Source organism: Vidua chalybeata, chromosome 2 (assembly GCF_026979565.1).
Source record: "Vidua chalybeata isolate OUT-0048 chromosome 2, bVidCha1 merged haplotype, whole genome shotgun sequence".
Classification (NCBI taxonomy): Eukaryota; Metazoa; Chordata; class Aves; order Passeriformes; family Viduidae; genus Vidua; species Vidua chalybeata.
The window spans coordinates 89,258,874-89,281,459 of record NC_071531.1 but is presented as its reverse complement, the minus strand read 5'-3'; the positions used below and the strand labels follow the sequence as shown (position 1 = coordinate 89,281,459).

Sequence of the window (22,586 nt, the reverse complement as noted above, 5' to 3'; positions counted from 1 at the left end):
TTGGTGCTATAAAGTTACTCATGATCAAATTCCAATATGGTAAGTGTAGCAAATGTAAAGAAGGGCTAAAACAAACTTCAGAGTGACCTGAACTATTACATTAATTGAAATAAGTGGACAGTGAATCTTCCCTGAAACTAATACCTGTAAAGGCCTGTGCACAGGGAGACAGAGTAAATGGCAAGGCTGGGAAATGGTTTGCAATAAGGTGGTTTCATTTGTAATGATGATCACACAGATGCCAGCTTTTATATTGCTCGAATATTTGAATTTCTTTTTTAAGGATAGAGCCCTGATGATTCCAGAAATGGTTCATCCAAGGATCTATTTTCCTGAAAGTTTGACTTGTTCTAGTTTGTGTTAGACAGAACTGAAGTAGTAGTTGTATTAAAATGCTAATAGAAAAATTAAGGACACTGTAGGTGCTATTGCGTTATTGGACATCTTTTAGTTCTATTATTCTCCCTTATGTTTTTTATAGCAAACTTTGGCCTGTTCCATTCTAACGGCGTTGTTGAGCGAGTTCTCAAGTTCAAGTAAAACCAGCAACATTGGACTAAGCATGGAGTTCCATGGTAACTGTAAACGCATATTTCAGGTAAACTAGTTCTGTATTGATATATGCTACCTCTCTTTCTAAAATTGAAATGTGTGGAAGCAAAAGTACTTTGTTGTGCCAGGTGCAGTCAGGTACACTGTGTGCCTAAAAGCATTTAATAGGGCAGGTACTGCAAATAATGCAGATACTGACTACTTCAGGAAAATTGATAATGTATTTTTAAAAAACTTGTATCAAAAAAGGTGCAACCCCGTTGTGCCCATTTTATGAATGTAGAGCTACAGATCTTTATACCATTGAACTCTTTAATTCCTTGGCTACCAATTGCAAACAAAACGAATACTCTGTGGAACAATGATAGTCTTAAATATAGCTTTGGTTTAAAGCCAAGGAGAGCTATGTATGTATTTAAAAATATTATTGCAGATGGTGTAGTCTGGTTGTCTCAGATGTATTGTTTGGCCAGTCAGAAATGTTTATGTGAAGGCATTGCTTTAAACTGACTGTTGTGGAACAACTTACCAACTTTTTTTCATGCCAAAGACCAACTCTTTTCTCCACCACTTATTAAAAACATATTGATTTTTTTATCTTTTAATGACTAATATTTATGTGAGGATTTTTTTCATAGTTTTTGCAAACATAATCAATTAATTTTGACAAAAGTGGGGATTTTCACTGGCAATTTCAGAGTATTTCCTGTATTTTAATGAAAACAGGGTGAAACTGGAAATTTTTATTCTCTGGAAAAGTATTTCTTGTTGATCAACATTTCACTAATGACTGAGATACTGAATGTATTGTGTTCGTCCTGACTGTAGGAGGATGACCTGCGGCAGATCTTCATGCTCACAGTAGAGGTACTTCAGGAATTCAGCAGACGTGAAAACCTCAATGCTCAGATGTCTTCAGTGTTTCAGCGTTATCTTGCACTAGCCAATCAGGTCTTAAGCTGGAACTTCCTTCCTCCAAATTATATCCTTTTCATATCAGGCCCTTTGTTTCCCTTGACTTGGGTCACTTCTTAGGTGAGGCATAAAGTCTTTGCAAGGAGAGTAAAACGTAGAAGCGTTGTGTTTAGTCCTTAATTTTTGTTTTCTTCCATTAGTGCTTTTTGTCTCCACCATGCTTGCTAAGAGATGCTTACATACAGAAGCTGCTGTTGGTCTTCATTAAAGTTTAAAAGTATTTTACATGAAAGAGAAGGTGTACAGAGTACCCACCTTTTACAGGTTTATGGTCTGTCTGGTTGGTGCAGGGAACAGGAAATGTGCAATATGCTACTTCAGTGTAGAACCATATGGTGAAGAGTCTAAGCCCTGTTCAATTTTTGTGCAGAGATCTGATCTGTCCTACTTTACTCCCTTAGAGAAGAGGTAGGGACAGGCAAATGCCCCATCATGCAGGAATATGCATGTTCATGCAGGTGAACCAACTCCCCATAAAAGAACATAGTATATACTAGAATATGGAATATCTTCAGCCTGAAAAAAAAGTATTTGGTAGCTGAGAAAAGAAATGTCAATATTTTTCACAGGTGCCACTGCTTTCATTTTGATATTTTTGTGATATCTGCTGTTCATTAGTCCAGAGAAAGGTGGAGTGGGAAAGTAGAGGAGGAAATGGGAATAAGAAAGAGAAAGGCTCTTAGTGAAGGAGAGAAGAAAAAAAGATATAAAAATGCTCAGTCCAAAAAATGAGCTAGACAAATATTGTAGAAATACTCAGTCACACTCTGTATTTAATAGAGGTTTTAGACAGCATGTGTAGTAAATCATTATAGCACCTGTTTTAATAGCCAGACTACCTTTAAGAAGCTCAGCAAACTTTTAAGCTGGTTTATAAACTTCTTAAACCTTCTGAAATTCCTACCAAGTTATATATACTGCAGGAATCTTGATGTTGCTGTCAAATCTACGGTGAAGGATTTTATTTGCTTTCCTGGTGTGGCAGTCAAAAGGTGATACCTGTGTGGTTTTGTTTTCTTTTAGTCTGTTCATTATGCAGCAGGCAAAAGTAAATTTATTGGAAACTGGATATTCCTTGGTTCACATCTGTAAAGCAGAATGCCAGCTATATTGGCTTTAAGAAAGGTTCTACAGATTAAAAGTAAATATCCCGCTTCTATTCATCCCTAAAGTGATTTGGCAGGGGTTCAGAGAGGAATTTAGCGCATGTGCCTATAAAATGGAGACTGTAGTCAAATTATTGCACCTTATAAAAGTCTTTGGAAGTGGATTTGAGATTTCAAATAGAAAGTAAATGCTCTTGTATTGTGCAGTGTTGGTTCCCTCTGAATTTTAGTCTGGCTCCGCACAAACTATGTAGTCCTACATACATAATCATAGAATGATAAGAGGTTGGAAGGGACCTTAAAAATCAATTTCCAACCCCCCTGCCATGGGCAGGGACACCTTCCACTAGACCAGGCTGCTCAGAGCCCCCATCCAACCTGGCCTTGAACACTTCCAGGGTTGGGGCATCCACAGCTTCTCTGGGCAGCCAGAGCCTCACCATCCTCACAGGAAGGAATTACTTCCTACTATCTAACCTGAATTTCCTCTCAGTTTGTGCCCATTATTCCTTGTCCATCACTGCAATTCCTGACAAAGAATCTCTCCAGCTTCCCTGTAGGCCCCCTTCAGACACTGGAAGGTTGCTATGAGATCTTCACACAGCCTTCTCTTTGCAGGCTCAAGAGCCCCAACTTTCTCAGCTTGTATTCATAGGGCTGGTGCTCCAGTTTCCTATCAACTACGTGGCCTCCTCTGGACTTACTCCATCAATTCCATGTCCTCCTTATGTTGGGGACACCAGAACTGTAGTCAGTACTCCAGGCGGGGTCTCAGAGGAGCAGAGTAGAGGGAGAAGTTTCCTCTTTCAACCTTTTGATGCAGCCCAGCATGCAGTTGTCTTTCTGGGCTGTAAGTGCACATTGTTGGCTCAGGTTGAATTTTTCCTAGCTCCTTCTCTGCAGTGCTGCTCTTAATCACTTCTAACCTGTTGGTGTGTCTGGGATCTTGGTATAGTTCAAAAGTGAAGGCTGTAGTTCTTCATGAGCTCTTTGTCCTTGGATGAGTGGTGGAACCAGATAGAGAGGTAGACCCATGCAACATGTGGAGCCTTGGAATTCCAGCTTTCCTTTATACATCTATATAATATTAAGTGATTTAGGTGCTAGTAAATAAATGTTACTAGAAATACCAAGCAAGCCAAAATACTGCTAAGATTAATAATATTTTCTGCTATTTAACCTACTTTAGATATTATAGCTCTTAAACAAGCTCTGGCCGTTTCTGGAGATCGGATGGACTTAAGTTCTCTTAATGGATCAATTTCAAATATTTTTGTAATTTCTGATCCACCCGATACCATCTTTTTATTTTCTACCATTGGATGGTTCATTTTGCTGAAAGAATTACAGCACCAGCTAGGGTTGTCTTTATTTATGTATCAGCCTGTGTTTACAGAAGTTGGAACATCTTCAGTTGTCCTTGAGAAAAGCTGGTCTTAGCTGCCAAATATTCAGTAACTCTTGGGGTTTACAGTGCCATATTGATTGTATTGTGGCATAAATCTGTTTTCCTTAAGATGACCACTTTAACTGTTAATTGTTAGCTCATGGGCAGTGAAACTTAGGTTGGCTCTAGTTTCTAAATAGATAGCACATTACATAACACTGTAAGAATTACTATGTTGATTGATTGGAGTCCTTTTGGTGTCCTCTTTCCAAATCTTGACAGTACATATGCTGAAGCAATGGGCATGAATTTAATACCTGAAGTATGGAGTAAAACGATCCATTGTATTCTCAGGTATATCTTCTTTCCTTTTGTTGGTATTTCCCCTGGCAAGATAGTATTGATTCTCAGTATTCCCTGCAGCATCACAGTAATCTGCAGTAATTTTAATTACATCATAATTTATGTAATTTATGTAATATTTAGCAAGATTCTTGTATTTCCAAAAAGGGGAAATAGCATAAATGTGCATCAGCTGTATGGTGGCTCTTGCAAAGTGGCATGTTATTGAAATCCCCAGGTTGTTAGAATTGAATCAAAACATACCACTTCTCAAGAGTTCTGTGCTGTTATAGGACAACTTTATAAATGTTGCATTGTTAAATGCAGTTTTGGACAGTGTTGCCACCAATTGTAAGAAAAGTTGTGGTAAGTCTGCATTGTCTGTTGCTACCATGAAAGATGCATTCTGGAATACCCACCTCATTGGAGCAACAAAGGAAGAAACTCTACCTAATTTCAAGTTGGAACGCAGTATTTTTTAATTATCTTGGGATGTAGAGTCTGCAGTAGGAAGGACAAGGCACAGTGACCTAGGAGGCCTCCCTTCAGTCATGTCCAGTTTCTCCTATTTCATTTTCCAGCAATCATCTATTGTTATTTTTATCTGCCACCTTGAGATATTAGTTTACCCGGTGTTTGTGGAGGCTTCAGAGATAGTATCTTGTGGCATGTTGGCTTCTGCACAGTTTCTTTTTTCAGTACTGTTACAGTATTGTTAAATATTATTTACTTGGATGGAACTAGTTTTAACTGCATCTTTTCTAAAATGAATGTTTCAACTAATTAAGGAAATACTTAAGGATGACCAATACTAAAATATACCACCCTCTCCTTTACAAAAGTTCCTTCAAGAATCTGACTTTTAGTCAGATTTGTGAGTACCCAAAGTCTCCAGTTAAGAAGCAAAGTGTTGTTGGGCTTTAATACACCTTGGCATGAACATACACATCCTGTGAAGTCAGCATGTAATTATAATTTTTATCATTTTATTTCCAGAGATATTTCTCTTGTCAACTTTGGGATTTTTCTGTTCCTGGTAGCTATATTCTAATGGACTTTGGCTGAATGTCCTCAAATGTAGAAGTTCTTGAACAGAACATAAGAATTGTGCGCAGCTGTCTCCCATCTACAGAAAGGTGTCTATTATCCGTCATTAGGAGCTGTCATGGAAGTACTTATCCCTTATTCAATGTATGGATTACAGTACATGAATAAAGAGATACTTGAGCTTTAGTTCTTGTTTTGGATTTAATGCCTGTACTTGTTTGGAGGCAAGCTGGCAAATTTTCAAGTGAATGTAGAATAGGGGATTTAAAATGCAGATTATGTAGACATAGTGGTTTGCACTCTACTAATACACATCATTGCTGTTCCATTGGAATTGGTGGTGCCATGGCAGTTGTATGAACTGAATGAAGCTTTTGTCTGATCTGAATATTTTTGTGTTCATTGGCCACACATTTAATATCTCTGTTTTGAAAATGTCTTTTAAACCTCAAGCCAGAATGAGACACCTGTGTGGGAGGTTCTGTGAACCATATAGGTCTGCAGACTTCTAAGATTTGAACTCCGTCCAGCCCAGATTGGTAGCATCTGTTGTGCATAATGGAAGTGCATGAAAATGATACAGAAAACTCAAGGCTGATTTTGAGGAATGGTTCAAGTTGGCAGTGCTGCTGAAAAAGCATCCAGCCTTATCACCTCCCAAGAACATGATGCTGAGCAGGGAACCACCTGGCTAAAAATGTGGTGGGTTTTTTTAGCAGATTTTGACCCCTGGTTTGATTTGTTGCACAGCTACAGGAATGATTCTACCTTTACCATGGAGTGACAACATTGATTTCTTCAGCAGCATGGTTGCTTTCCATAGGCCTTGTGTTCGTGAGCAGCCTGGAATTATCCTGAATTTACTGCAGCAATCTGTTCTTATCTGAAAAATGAAGCGTTGGGGCACTATCCTGTCTATTTTTTGGGATATAGAGCAAAATTCAATGTAACTGAAACAGCTGTATTTAAGAGAGCTGCATTTTACTCTTATCAGACCTTTATCACCTACTGCTTCTAGGTGAAAACTGACCTGGCTTTGAAATCCCTGATGGTTAGAAATGATTTCTAGGACACTGTGTTTTCTTGTCAATCCTTTCTAGCAAATTTTTAAGACAACATTGGGCAAACCCAAGAAGATTGGAAGATCCCCTGAATTCTGTCATAATTGCAGTAAACGTACCTGTATTGATGTTGAACTTTTAAACAATCTTTCATCATTTCAGTTTTCCTGAATTAATTCTGTAATCAGTTCAATATAGGAACATCTTAACAGCATTAATATCAGAAGAGGAAAAGAGACCAGGAATGACCCTTTTTGGGAAGGGGAACTGATATTCTTCTTTCTTGCCCCAGTGGTTTTTAGGTTCCCAGTTTTGCAGCAATGGTTACAGCATCCTGGATGGCAGCTGGTGTGTGGTGGAAAGGTGTGACTCCTGAGCCACATCTGTGTGGCGGCCATGTGTGCACAGGTGCTTTATGTGCTGGTTAGGCTGGAAGTGATCAGCTTGCATCTCATAAGCTGCATAACTATAGCAGTAGAATGTACCAAGAACTGCAGAATGCACATGGGTGGTCATGAGCCTTGGAACTGGCATGGCTCTGGAATCAGACAGGTTTAAAATTAGCTTGGATGTTCCTGCACTTCCTACTCCTGTTCCTGCAATCTGAGTCCAGTGTCTCTAACACAAAGTATTGTTTCATTCTCGTGACTGTTAAGAATACTTGTGTTTAATAGTATTTAAGCATATGCTCCTTGTCCTCGTTGCTGGATGTATTTGCCGAGAGTGTAAGGTATGGAAAGGTCTGTGAAGGATTTCTCCATAGGGGGCAGCAGGCCTCTGCAGCAGTTTTAGGCAGTAGCTCCTTCGACTTATCCCATGTGCTTGGCTCATTAGCTAGAAAGCCAGAGGAGGTCTTAAAAATCCAGATAAAATCAGTATTTAACATAACACTAGAGGGCAGGTACCTTTCTAATGCAGTTTTTTATTTTTAAAATGTAAGTCTATGACTGGCAAAAAGTCTAGAAATATTTCAAACAACAAAAGTAAAGTGATTAAAATGACTTTTAATAAAGTATTCAGACCTTAGCACTCCAGTTTTCCCTCCTTTTCTGAGATGTTTCACTTCTGTGCACAAACTTATGAATGGGGTTCTAGCAGAAGAAATCTCAGCTTTGTTTTTTGAATTCCAAACTTACTGTTTTGTGGAAGAACAAACCTTGCCTCTCTTGGGAAACAGATTGTGGGATTCATTCTCAGATACTGGAACTTGTTGAAGTACTGAAGTAAAATATTATAATCCCTCATGACTGCCTTAGGATATGAAATACTGGAATATTCATCTTCACCTATCAGTCCCTTCCTGGGATAGAGGCTAGTGAGTGAGAGGAAAACTACACATTTGTTGGGGCTTTTTTTCATTGTTTTCATGTTCCTCCAAGGAGCACATAAAACCTCAAACTTTTTGGTTTTTTTCTAAATTAGTTTTAAAATAAAAAAATTATAACTTTGAAAAAACTACTGTTATTTCTCCATCTCATGAAACAAAACCAAACATAGAGGTAATGTTTACATGCATAAATTGAGTCAAAGATAAAAGAAAATCTCTTTTAACATTATGGTCTTCTAGTCTTCTTCTCTAGGCAGTAAAAACCAGCATATGGACCTTATCTTACATTAAGCCATCTAATTATATTTTTATGATTTTTAATAGAGTTCAGTTCACATCACTGAATAATCTGATTCATGCAGAAGATTCAAGTCTCTGAAGGAATCAGTGTCCTAAGCCTTGCAAAATGGGTGAAACATTGACATGCTTCTGGTAGCTGTTTGTTAGCCTGGATTTCCATATAATTCAAAGTGAATTTTATTAAAAGTTTATCATTCCTCAGGAGGCCTGGGAATGTTAGAAATATTTGTATTATTACCAGAAGTGGTTTACAATTGTTTTTCATTCTGGAAACAAAAAAATCCCCCAACTCTCCAGGATGTCATAGTGGACTAATCTATGTTTATCATTTTTCTGTGTTGTAAGTCTAAATCGTAAGCTTGAGTGCTTAGAAAAAAAAAAGTGTTTTGCTCATTCTGTACTCTTTGTTTCTTTATAAGTCATGACAAGTAAGTTAATTTTGGATGATGAAGAGTGCGTTTGTCCTATGTACACCCATGTATGAGGTAATTCAGTGCCATTTTTTTCAGGTTTGGCATAACTAGACTGCTGCTACTAAGACCAAACTGTAGGACAATGTCAGCTGGAGTACTTGTGGCAGTAAGCATCTCCACAGCCAGTTTCTGCTAATGCTTGCATACATGTAGTACATGCTGGAAAATGGCTGCAAGATCTCCATGATAGGTGTAGTCATAATTTGTAATGTTCAGTGAACAGATATTTTACCCACAAATCTCCTATTGTCAGATGTGTCATCAGTCCATTAGTGTGAGAAACAAGACTAAAAATAACAGGATAAGGCCTCTAAATAGTGAGTCTTGTTAAAATAGTGACAGCAAACTAGTGCTTCTTTCATGCCATGTGAAAAGCATTTTGTAGCTGGTCCCCTCTGTAGACTCAACCTAGCAAAGCGTAAATTTTTCACAGATTGCTAATGTGTTTATAATTGTCTTCTGATAAAACATCCAAGCCAATAGCTTATTGGAGAGTCACAGCAAAGGACATTCTTGTAAGAGATTTTAAAAGACAATTTTGACTAAGACATTCTAAATGGAAAGGAAAAAAAGGCATTGCTTAATTTGCCAGATAAAATTAGTTTTGATTTAGAATATTACTCCTGATAAAGGATGCTTGCATGTGATAATTTCATGCATGTATAAATTATTTTTTTTTACTGAGTGGAACCAAAACATATTTGATCAATTAAACTACATCATTTTTTCAGATGGAGGTAAAGTAGAAAATTCTGTGACTTTTCAGTTTTCCCCATTTGAAATAATGCAGATCTGGTTAGTTCAACATACATTGAAAATTGTGAAACTGCTTTTAATATAATCTTGAAAATAGTGAAACTGCTTTTATTTTGCACTAATGTGAAAACCTCTGATTGTTCTTACATGCTGACAGCAGTCCTGGACACATAAGACCAGTGAAGGTGCACTTGGTACTGTACTGTGGAAAAAGTCCCTTTTTTTAGAGTGTGGTTTTGCACAGTGTCGTTAGGAATTTTGTTTCGTGGCAGAACTCAGAAGACAAGTATAAATAAACTGAAATTGTGTATCCTGCTTTGTGACACAATTTTTCTTATTAAACTCCTTGCTTTAAATACTGGTCACTTAAACAAAACCCATCAAAAGTTAAGGCATCTACTATTGTGAATGATGCCATTGCAAAATTTATTTCATTGTAGACATAGAAATAATTTCTTATACACATTTTATAGTACTGGATTACTTATGCTACAAAAGGTAATGTTCATCAAGTAAAATATGTGCAGCTGAACATGCTGTTACTGACTCTGACGGTTGGGTTAGAAGGGGATCAAAGAGGATAATGTAGGGTTTAAGAAAGACAAATAAAACATTAGTAAAAGTGCTTTAACTTAGCAAGTACTACTTGAAATGGATGGTGTCACAAAGAGAAGTACTTAAAAAATTTTTGATTAAAACTGTTGTGTGATCAGACTGACAGAGAATTGAACCTGTTTGCTTAAATGTTTTTGCTCACGTCTCTGTTTTTTCTGTACTAGAATATTTGCAGAATTTTGTAAATTAAGTTATGCCAGAATACATGGTGAGAGCTGAAATGCGTGCAGCAAAATTGTGTCTTTACAGCATGCACATTTTTCATGAGTGTCTCTTACAAATATGTTGAATACAACAATGCCTTGTGCTGACTTGTGCTTTTGTTCTTCTCAGTATGATTAGAAAATGTAGATTAATAGCGGCTAACATATCTGCATTCTGTGACACATATCTGGCTATTTAGAAAAATAGGATATACATTTCAATGAGCTATCTTTAGCTGTGGTAAGGCCTTTTTAAAAGCTGCCAGGAAAATTTTTTAGAAAATTATTTCCTATTTTGCATAAATTTTAACACCTGTTAATTGCGGTTGCTTTTTTCCCTTCTCGCTGTGTCACATTAGACACCCTGGTTATCAAAGTGATCGTATCACTATGGTATGTCTCATAATTATGATCAAACTGTTATCTAACATTCCTGGAGCATTCTTTTTTTCAATACTTAATACCTTTTATTCCTTGGCCTCATGCATGAATTATGCTGTGTATGTGAAGAGGCTTAAAGTTTGTTTCCATTACATTCTTTCTGAATGGATCCTGTTGTATCTAGGATTTTTTTAAAGCCAAGTAGGAATGTTATTGTTGACCTTGACACCAGATAACTGGGCAGACATTATATAGCTATGTTTGAATCCTCACAAAATGTGATGCTAAAGCCAACAGAATCCTGGCGCGAGACCCTCCTGGACAGCAGAGTTATGGAGCTTTTCTTTACAGTAAGTTTCTTTCTTCAACTTTCATAGTCCAGACCACAGGGAAAGCAGCTCCTTCCTGTTCTAAAACTGTGTTGTTGGACTCTTCCTTTTGCATCAGGTAGGATTGATTCTGTTCACTTCAGCTTGCTTATCTAAGCAGACAGAAGTATTGTCTTTTTCCTAGGCTACTGAATTTGTATTTTGCCTATTAATTGCTTTAAATTGATGACCACTAGCAACAGAAAAAAGTTTATAGTTATCTCAATATGTTTTATACATTTAATGCTTCTGGACGTGTATTCATCAGATAAAAGCAAGTACGATGAGCAGTAGTAGAGTAGTGAATCTTTCAGATAAGGTGTAACGGCTCTCAGAAAATATCAAACGTGCAGTGTGTGTTTGCTGATATTAAAGCATTTGTTCAACAGAGCAGCTGAAAATAAGTGATGTAGTTGCAGTTTTCTAGCTACTTGCAGCATACAGAATTCTACATCTCTTGTCTCAGCACAAAGGAAATCCACAAAAGTTAAAGTAGAAGAAGTTAGAAAGAATAAGGAAGAGGTAGTGTTGGGAGATGGAAATGTAGTACTCAATTTCTGTAATGTAAAAGCCCCACAATGTTAAAAATTGATAGAATTATGTTGTTCTGTTTTTACAACTGTTGGGAGAAGTTTGTAATCATCTCTCAGCTAGGACTTACTGCAGCAGCAATGTATATTGGCTTATAAATTCATTTGCTATGCAATTTGACTTAGGTTACGTCTCTTGGGATCTGAGAATTCAGCATTCTCAGGCTTTTTTTTCATTTTTGCAAAGCAGACAAATGTGCTCAAAACTTGGACAAAGTTGTTATATGACAATGTAAATGTAACTCTCCAGTGGTGTTTGATAGTATGTGTTTGGATACATGTCCTTACTTGATAGGATTTTCGATAATTTTTTTTTTTTTACTGCAAGTTTATCCAGCAGTTTTGAAAAAGTGAAAAAAAAAGCACTGGCAGAACTCTCACCAGCTACACACAATCTGAACAGCTGTCTAGACTATCCAGACAGTTGCTACTGTCAGCTGTGAACCTCCACATGCAAATAACTTTTTGGCTTACATGTTAACCCTTCTTCTATGTTTAATAGTATGAAGTTGTCAGAGTTGCATATCTGTTTCCATTATTAGCTTACAATTACTTATTTGTGATTTTAAAAAAATGTAATAATATGCAGATTTGCATTTTACTTAATAGTAACCAAGTCTTGCCTGTATTTTATTATTTTTGAATGAATGCTAGCCAGGGCAGTATGCTGTCAGTTCTGGTTTTAGATTCCTGATTTGCAGTGGTTGACGCTTGCAGTAGTAGTTTGCTGTTTGAGGTAATGTAAGTAAATTGTAGTAATTTTTATTCATTTATCTGATCTGAGAAATTTTAATAACCTTGCAAAAGTTGGCAGGATTGCTGTATTATAGCGAGAGCCTTCACTTCTAATCTCAGCCTCATGTGGGACGTATTTCTGTTGCAGGGTTTTTCTGTTGCAGGGTTTATTTCTCCTGCTAGTTTGATCTTTCATGTATTAACTGCAGCTAATCCAACTAGTTATGAGTTGGCTGAACTTGTAACTGTAACACCACAGAAAAGTGGTTAGTGTTTTAACTGTACTTTTTGGTGTAATATTACTGAAATAATTTAGCTAAATTTCACTTCTGTGTGAAAAAGCTACTCTATATTTTTTTATTTATTCAAGAAATCTTCTGTGAATAAATAGGCACGAGCCTAAAAATTCTTTGAATCTGTACCTGACTGATTAAAATAAATATGTGAGAACATGTTTACTGAAGTAGTAAGATTCAAATCTAGAAAGTCTTAACAACAGAAATAATGACATAACAGTTTGTACAAATGCAGGAAGATTACTGTTGGCCTTGTATAATATAAGGGTGTTGCCAAGGAAGTGATGCATTCATTTTTGTATATGTCTTCAGTGTTTACCTCTGCTAAAGAAGCATCTATATAATCTTGATTGAACTTGTTGACTAACTTTAGCAAGACTCTATAGCCTAGGCATAGTTAGCATAATAGAGATGACTGTCATTATTGCTGTTTTTAGAAGGAGCAGCATGTCTGACTGGCTGGCATCTGTTTCTCTCTTTAAGACATAACATTCAATAGACACAGTTCAATTTTCAACATGTAGGTGAGCCTTAACTAAATGTTAGTTTCAATGAGTTAATTCAAGGCTTGAGATTGTGTGAGCTGAGTCACGATCTTGATGTTTGCCATGGTTTAGGGAGTTGCAGAATCCCTTGTATTTCAGACTGAGTGGAAGTTATAGTAAGCTTTTTTTGGTGTGTGCTCTTTTGGATTGAGAGCCATGTGACTGTTGTAAGAACACCCTGTTTTCATGTATTATTAACTACCTCACTTCCTGAAAGGTACATCGAAAAATCAGAGAAGATACAGATATGGCCCAAGATTCATTACAGTGCCTGGCACAGCTGGCGTCTTTGCATGGGCCAGTCTTTCCTGATGAAGGTTCACAAGTTGATTACCTGGCACACTTCATTGAGGGATTACTGAATACTATCAATGGGTATGTATGCCTGCTGTCTAAATTTAGATGGCATCTTTTAATCTTTAGTTTGGACTGTAGCATATCTGTGTGGAGAAGTGGTATGGCTTGCTTATTTCTGGATGTAATTTGTGCTTACTGTTTGATTGCTTAAATTGAGAAAGGGCAGATTAAAGTAGGTGGTGCTTGTTATGAAATAGATTTATTGAAAATGTATCAACGAAACCAATTCCCTTTTAGCAATTTTCTTAATGGCAAAAAACTGCTATTTCTATCTATAGAATTGAAATAGAAGACTCTGAAGCAGTGGGAATTTCCAGTATTATCAGCAATCTGATAACTGTATTTCCTCGCAATATTTTAACGGCCATTCCAAATGAACTTTTCTCTTCATTTGTTAACTGCCTCGCACACCTCACCTGTTCTTTTGGAAGAAGTGCTGCCTTGGAAGAAGTGGTAAGTAGCTGCTCTAAAAAAAGTGGGTAGCCTTTTTTACTTCTATTTGCGGTAAGCATAAGTGACATGAGAATTTGGCTATTTTGTTAATAACTGTTGTGAATTCAGTGGTTTTGTCCTAGATATTTCTGAAATCACATACAAGAGGATTTTCTTTTTATTTCACGCAGTGTAATGAACATAATTACACAGTGTGCATTTTTCAGACTTCGTTTTGATTTAAAATCCATCTTAATTTTTTAAGTGAACTGATTAATTTAAAATATTAAAGTCTAAAAGTATTGCTGACTTGCTGTTGTAGATAATGAACAAGCTGCAGTCCTGAAAGTCTAAAATGATTACATGAACATATAGACAGACTGAAACTTAACTGCTGCCTAGAGTTCTGAGTCAGGAGTTCAAGTGAGTGTAGCCGTTAAGATGTTGTTAACCTCATACATCTAAGCTGTTCAGATCATACCTTCATTGCTGACACAGTTCAAATGCTAATTGTGCGTACAAATCCAGCACAGGAATTAAGAGGATTCTTTTCTTTCAAACTTTTGTTGTAACATTAAAGAACAGTTGGCATCACCCAAGTGTTCTGCACCAAAAAGTTACATTAAAAGTAAAAACTACCAAGGACATATAGTTTAAGGAAAATAATGTAAGAATTAAGGTGAATAATCTTGCACTTCAGCTATTTATGTACAGTGGCTATAGATTTAAAATGAGACTATCAAGATACTAACCAAGATTTACCCACTATCATGAGAAAGGATGATTTTCTTTGTTTTGGCAGTTTGGTGCAGTGACAGAGTGAGCTTGAAAATAATTATAGAATATTTAGTTACAAAGTTGATGGATGTGTTTCTTTGTCAGAAAGCACAGGTGTATTAATTAGCATTCATTGCAGAACATTAGAGCATGTCTTTTAACCATGCTGCAAGGTTAAAATGTATTATATTTGGCCCAGTGCTCACTTAAACTTTTCTTTTTTTCATGTCTTAATCAAAAAATCGGTGGTTAAATTTAGAATCTAAAATAAAGCTCCTTTGCAAACTTCACTGGTCAAAATTTGTGGGCTTATGAGATTTTCTAGTAGAATATTGAATACTTATTCTGGTGTTCATCAGTACATTTAGAAATGCTCCTGAAGCCTTTGTAAGATTCATCAAAACCATAGACAGCTATCATTTAAATTCAGAGGAACTGAAGGGATGTTGTTTCCTCAGTTAGCACCTTGTTACTTTGAGAACTAGAGTACGCAATCATGTTTAATGAAAATAGTGTGCAGCATGATGCCATTTAAAACAGTCTCTCAGCAAGAGCTTACACTAGCTTGTGCTACTGTCTGGTGCAATGATACTGTGTGCTGTGCCTATAGAAGTACTACTTTGCATCCCTGAAAACAATCTTTTGGCTTAGGCATGTCCTGGCCATGGCTAATGTGTTCCCCAAGTTTCTTTTAGAATGCATGCAGTGATACTTTCCGTCAGCTCATGTGCTGTCTGTAGTTAAGAGCTTTCTGACAGATAAAATACCGTGCATGTTGGGCTCAGTAGAATCCTCAAATAATATTCCTGGAGCTTTTCAGAAATAAGAAATGCAGCAGTATGCAAGCAGGTGTACTTCTTAGGCTTTGCTGGTTGGTAAAACTGTTTTCCCCATATTTCTGCTACGTCATATGCCAGCAGAACACACCATGTGAACGTGGCAGAAACCCCATCAAGCACAAGGAATATACTTAGCTGAAGACCTGCTATAAAAACTGTCAAAATATGGAGATCCTGAATCAAAATCTGCAAACCACTTCAAAGCATCTAATACTGATTTTCAACCATAGGGAAAACTCCACAATCCAAGCATCATGTTTGAATGCTGTTTCACATTAACCTGCTAGTTTGAGCTGGGGAGATCAGCTGAAGGAAGTTGAAACATTTACCTGAACCACCTACACTGGTGGAGGGAGGGCAGTAAGCTTCAGCAGTGCTGAAGTTTATGGGGCAAGGTGGACCAGTAATCTCTTCCTTTAATGGCACTGGGTGTGAGAGAGGATGCTCCTCCACAGCTATGCTCTGCCTTGCTCAACACTTAATGCTTATGCAGAAGTAGAATCAAATAGTCCACCTGAATTAGTGAAAAGTATGAACAGGATGTTGGGTGAAAAGTCCAATAAAAATGACATCAAAGACTTCATTTTCTTAAAACAAATATTAATGTACTGTTCCTGTTTCATGATATTTTTTCAAATATCATGTAATAGCAGAGATCATTCTGAATTTGGTCCTCTCTGCTGTACTTCAAGTCTTTGCAGCTTGTTGCTGCTTGACAAACTTTCGGAGTGTTCCTTCTTCAAAGGGTTAGCAAACTAGAAAAGAGGAAGGACCGAATTTCTTTTTTTTTTCATGGAGAGGAAATTAAGAGGAATTAAGCATCTTTGCTTTACATTTACTGGGTTTGTCTTGCTTCTCCTGATGATCTGAGTTTTGATCCATCAGAATGATTCAGCTCCCATTCTACAACATGGCACTTTGCCTGTATGACATCTTTGGTAGCCCAGCAGTAGATCATCTGAAACAAGGATTGGGATGTTTTAGTAAGGTTTCTTTGGGACCAGACTGGTTCAATATGGATAAAATCTTTCTACTGTTTGGGCATTTATCTTATGGAGGCACTTATTAGTCCTAGATTTTTTATGAGACTGTCTCTAAGTGTTGAAATAATTTTTCTTCATGGCATTAAATTTTTTATTACCTTTTCAAATAAATGAATTGACTATATTTGAAGGTATTTTGTTCTTCATTAAAATATGTCTATTTGTTTATGCTCTTAATTATTAAAAATTTAAAATCATATGTGTAAGTTGTAAATATATTACATACATGTCAAACTACTTCAGGACTGAATGACTGCCAATAAATTCATGTGTCTTTAGCTAAGATTTAAAAAGACATATTTGGCATCCTTCCTAAATTTTTATGACTTGTGTTAGTGTTGAATACAATTTTGCCTCTCTCCTTGTCACCTTCAGGTTTTGTTTTCACAATTGCGTCAGTATGTCCCATATTTTAACTGCTGGAAATATGACAATTTTGCAGTTACAAAAGGATGCTGTGAAGCTATCTTGGAATACTTCCAATGTGATATCAGTTTTTCCTCTTAATCAGTCATCCAGCTAGTGTTTTCTTTCCCTTGCCTGTTCATCCAGCCGTGTTTGTATCTTCACTGGAAGTCAGGAATTCTTGTGTCTGGAGCATGATTAAGACCTTAATAGCTCTTTATTTCATAATTGAACCATTTTACTAGCCTTTGCTATCTCAGGGTAACTTCTGTGAACCATCCTGTTGGCTAAAACTTAAGAAGACAACATCTTAGTAGGATGTTTATCTGTACAGTCACACTGAAGTTTTTGGAAGTTGGATGTATTTGCAAACATTCAATTTTTGCATCAAAACAAAAAATCGAGAGTTACATTAAAAATACTTTTAAAAAGAAATGGCCACATTGCTTTTTGGATTCTTTCGTTTGCCTGCCACTCTGGACTTTGTTTTTGAGAGAAGTTATTTCCTTTGGTAACTTATGTACTATGTAAAAGCACATGATTAATTAAAAAGAAGAAACATCATTTAAAATGTACTCAGTAATGAAAACTTCAGGTTTATTCTGTTCTAATTCATTGGGTTTTGGTTTCTTCATAGAATGAGAAGTTGGGATTCATCATCAAAATTGGCTACCTGTAATAACATTTCTTGAACACTTGTAATCTTGCAGTGATTTCATCTGGAATCATTGTTTTTTCTTTCTCTGTATTTCAGAGATAGTGGAATACCTATAAATCTATATGCAACAACAGGTGAAGAGAACTAGCCAAACACATTGACAGGTTTTTAAAGCCTATCAGGCATGAAAGCTGCAGTGACCTTTTTGATGCATTGCTTCAGTTCATTCTGATATTTTCTTAGCTATCCTTAGATCCTGGTTTCTTTGTTTGTTTCAACAGTAGAAGAACATCTGTAAAATAATGATAAATATAGGTATGTTCTTCTGTTTTAGCTTAGTAAAATCTTATTACTATTTGTTGTTTTTTTTTTTTCATCTCTTACAGCTTGACAAAGATGACATGGTATATATGGAGGCATATGATAAGTTACTGGAATCTTGGCTTACTTTGGTCCAAGATGACAAACATTTCCATAAAGGTTTCTTTACCCAACATGCTGTTCAAGTCTTTAATTCCTACATTCAGTGCCATCTAGCTGCTCCTGATGGCACAAGGAATTTGGTAAGCCTTCATTGTAGTAGTTTTGGATGATAACATACAGTAACTGGCCCATGTCTTTCGGTGTCTGTATATTATGTAGCTCAAGGCAGCTAGTGTAGAATTGCCATTTATGACTTTGGAAATCCTCTCATTTCATTCCATTTGGAAATGCAAAAAAAAAAAAAAAATGCTGAACTTGGTACTCAGTTGTGATTTCCCAGTCCATTTCTCTCATTCTGGAGGGAAACTAAAGGAATGTAAAGTTGTAAACCTGGAACTCAGATCAGTGTGTATCTTGTTCTTTCCACGGATACAGTGACTAAAGTTTTGACCTTCCTTCTGGATTAGAATTTTAGTTAAAAGTCTCAGTGAAATTGGGGACCTTTTTTATGATTGTTGCCTCCCATGCACTGTCTTCAAAATATAACTGACATGCATAAATATCTGAAAAAATATAGACTGACTGTACTCAAAGTAGAAGAAACTTGGAATATCATGTGGTCTTTTTGGATAAAATAAATTCCCAGTTGAGTTTTTGAACAGTTGACTGTCTAGAGAAAATTTACAAGTACATCAAATATCTCTTGAACCATTGAAAAAGAAAGATGATTTGTCTATTTGCCAGGAATCTGTATCTTACTAAAATAAATTCTTATACAGACAGTTGGATGTAGATGTTGGATGAGTTAGTTATTGCACAGATTCAATTCAATAACTGTATAAAATCTCTCTGTAATTTGATGCTGTGCAAAGATCTCAGAGATACCCCATTCTGAAAAGCACTATGTAAAACATAATTCTACTATCTCAATATGTAACAGATGGTAATAACAGTGCCAAAACTGAGAGAAATATTTCACAAGAGAGCTTTGGATTCATATCAGGCGGTCTTGACATAACTTGTATTCACAGGTTGATTCATGTCATTCTATGAGATAAGTCATTTATCCCATGGGTAACCTTTAAAAGCCACAGCTGGCATTTTAGAATGCTTCTTGTTCTATATCAAAGCGGTAACAGGAACTTTCAGTCTCTGCTTTGAGAACAGAGGCTCACCCTTCAATAAACAGCTGCAACTTTGAAGTTGCCAAAAGAGAAGGATTTGCTGGGTTACATAAAGAAAAGATGAGTTAAAAGCACTTTGCATAAAGAATTGTGTGTGGATTCAGTTTTCCAGGGCTTCTATAGAAACAAACCAGACTGATGGCTTTCTCCGCCTCCTGTATTTTACTTTGTTACTTGCATAAATTTTATGATTAATAGATAAGAAAGAAACACTTTTAATGTTTATACTTGGTTTCTGCATATCATGGTTCATCTCTTCAAGGAATAAGATCTGATTATAATTTAAATAGTTTTATAATGCAAGCAAGAGAAGCTTTGAGAAATTGAACAGTGCAACTCCTGCATCAGCAAGAAATAAAACTGAGATCATCAAGATTATTAGTCTGCTGTTTTCTGAGTTTATAGCATTTACTTTTAATGTACTTTTTAAAATTTTAGTGGTACTTTTAAAACTACTATTTCCCCTCAAACGATAGGTTAAGGAAAATCTTTAATGAAAGGTCTAACATTCATTTCATCATGAAAAATACTGCCTATTACATGATTTATGTAAGATCTCAGACAATTGAGAACTACTGAAATGTTAGCAAATGAACTGAAAGTAGTGGCATTTTGGTAATGAGCTTGTGAAATGCTGATTTTAAAACAATATGAACCCATATTGTTGGCTCTGTTTAACTCTTCTTTGTCTAATTTAGTACAAGTCTGTTGTTGATAAATGCAAATTATCATGCAAGAAAGAGCCAAAATAATGCAGAAAATTGTGGTGACAATGAATTTAACATGTATGACCCTAACTGGTCGCTCCTGATTTTGTTGAAATAACCAAAGACTGCCAATGGTGTGGCCTCTCGGGAAGAAGAAGAAATAAGTGAGCTGCAGGAAGATGACAGAGACCAGTTCTGTGACCAGTTGGCCAGCGTAGGCATGCTGGGGAGGATTGCTGCAGAACATTGCATACCACTTCTCACAAGGTAAGTACAAAAAAAATAGTCATGAATGCAAAGCAATAAAGCAGTCACATAGGAAAAGCCTAGCTTTGCCAAGACAGTTTAAAAATAGTGAAGCTACTTTGTTATTTGTTCACAGTTTGTTAGAAGACCGAGTGACAAGGCTCCATGGACAGTTGCAAAGGCATCAGCAGCAATTACTTGCCTCACCAGCATCAGGTTCAATTGACAATAAAGTGCTTGACGACCTGTATGAGGATATTCATTGGCTTATTTTAGTCACAGGTTAGTGAACAGCTTTAAATAGTACTTATTCTGGTAGTTTTGTTGCAGCTGGAACACCTCAAGAAAAAAAAAAAATCCCTGTATATCAACTACTCTTGATTGACTATACATTTTATCCCTTACAATGATTTAATCTTATATACAGGACTTGCAAAGTCCTTGTCTTACTATCATCTGCCTTGAGTAACAGGAATATTATCTCTAATGATTGCCTCATGTAAAGGTTCCATCAATGTCCATTGGAAATTCCTGCAACTAATTTTGTTATAGATTTTTTGAGTTGTGTTATCAGTCAACCTAGTCAAGAAATTAGTCTGTTCATGGTATCAGTGGCTGGGTGCACATGACTTCATAAGGGAACCAACATGAGATTAGAGTAATGGTGACAGAGAACCATGTAAGTTCTAGACTTTCTCAGTGCTGATGATCCATGACCTGCTATTTTGTTATGTTTTGGGGAATTTAGAGCCATTTTGCTCTAAATTTAGAGCCTCTTGAATTTAGAGCCTCTTGGGTTTAGATGGTGATATTTTACTTAAGTTTGCAAACCTAGTAACAACTAAGTCTACTTTGCTTGGAGAAGTGTATAATGTATGAAATATTTGTGGGACTTTTTTGAAGATCTGTTTTTTAAGTTGCTCTCAGATGTTGACATGAATGTGCTTATAATATTTTTGTAACACTGAGATGGAGTTTGTAGCTCACAGATGGTTATGAGGTCAGATATCAAAAACCACAACTAAAGCTGGAATTAATATTATCTAGACACCAGAGTATTGTATCAAAACCCATGCTTCAACTGATCTGCAGTTGCTAGGCAAGGAAAACTGTATTACAGCACATGTACTTGAGGTCTGGAAGACTGACAGATTTGAGATGTTAGCAAAACAGAAGTCCCAAATGATATGGACTCAGCACAGAAGCTGTAAAACAAGGTTTTTTTACCACATAGAGGAAGAAAAAAATGACAACAAAATGTTGCTTTGTCCCTCCTCCAGGTAGATGAATTGAGTGTAGCACTTTTACATGAAGCAAAACTTGTATTTTTTTTAATTGGTTTTTACATTGGTGGTTTCTTTTTCCAGTCTTGGTTTCTTGTCACTTTAGTTTTTTTCCTACTGAATGGCTTTAAGGATTCTAATTAATTTGTATGCATTTAAGCAGTGTTAGGGTCTGTACGAACATTTGATTCTGGTGGGATATCTGCAGTTAAGTCTATGGATTCCTTAATCAGAAAGCCATAAGTTAACCTAGGGTAGAAAGTTGTGATCACTCTTTCTTTTTTAATGTAAGGCTACCTCTTGGCTAATGATACTCAGGGAGAGACTCCGCTAATACCTCCAGAAGTAATGGAATATTCCATTAAACATTCAGCTGAGGTTGACATCAATACAACACTTCAGATTCTGGGATCTCCAGGAGAAAAGGCCTCTTCCATCCCAGGGTACAACAGAACTGACTCTGTAATTAGGTAAGGATGCATCTTGTACTATTAAGTGTATTAAATGTTTTTTCAGAGAAGGAAAAAAACCCTAGAATGTGAGTAGACTTTTGTGAATGTGAAAAGTAAGCAGTATGTAAATACTGGATGTTGAAAAATGAAAGATGGACCTGATAGTCTTTACAGACGTCATAAGCCAAAGTTTTGGGAATATACAGAAATGTTTTTTGTATTTCTACTGAAAACCCATCTTTGATCTATTTTTTACAGAAAATCCTTAAAACTACTGAAATAAAAGAAGTTGGCAGATCTATATCTTTAGTTAATGTATACTCTAAAATTAATTCAGCACATATACAGCTTAAGCAAATGCTTTCCAGAACATCAGTGAGCTTCTCTACTTGGAATATGGGTTACTGCCCAAGCTTGGCAGTAGCAGCAAAATTGATCCTCAGAGCTTGAGGACTTGTTGTCAGTTATGTACAGACATCGCTGTCAGCCTATAAAAGAAGCAGGAGAGACTTCCCTTCTCTTTTTGCAAGAAGGCTGATGCTCACAAAGGAGTCCTCAGTTTGAATCCTCGCACTTCAGAAGATTGCATTCCACTCTTAGTTGACATGGAAGAGTCTTCACCTAAGATTAGTTGTTGCATTCTTTAAATGTCTTCTTCTGGGAAGAAGGTAGAAAAAGTGTACCTTCATTAGCAATGATGTATGTGCCTAGTGTTTAGAAA

The 22,586-nt window shown here is 36.4% G+C and overlaps 1 protein-coding gene across 2 annotated transcripts in view; it reads left to right on the top strand.

Annotated features, from left to right (window-relative positions):
- Positions 1-22,586, top strand: part of XPO4 (exportin 4) — a 73,504-nt gene that overhangs the window by 36,191 nt on the left and 14,727 nt on the right. For both annotated transcript variants that reach the window (XM_053936388.1, XM_053936389.1), the window contains exons 5-13: positions 482-598; positions 1,381-1,534; positions 10,763-10,875; positions 13,277-13,434; positions 13,695-13,869; positions 17,957-18,133; positions 20,009-20,151; positions 20,267-20,412; positions 21,706-21,883. In XM_053936388.1, coding sequence (XP_053792363.1) covers positions 482-598; positions 1,381-1,534; positions 10,763-10,875; positions 13,277-13,434; positions 13,695-13,869; positions 17,957-18,133; positions 20,009-20,151; positions 20,267-20,412; positions 21,706-21,883 — 1,361 coding nt within the window. The remainder of the gene's footprint in view (positions 1-481; positions 599-1,380; positions 1,535-10,762; positions 10,876-13,276; positions 13,435-13,694; positions 13,870-17,956; positions 18,134-20,008; positions 20,152-20,266; positions 20,413-21,705; positions 21,884-22,586) is intronic.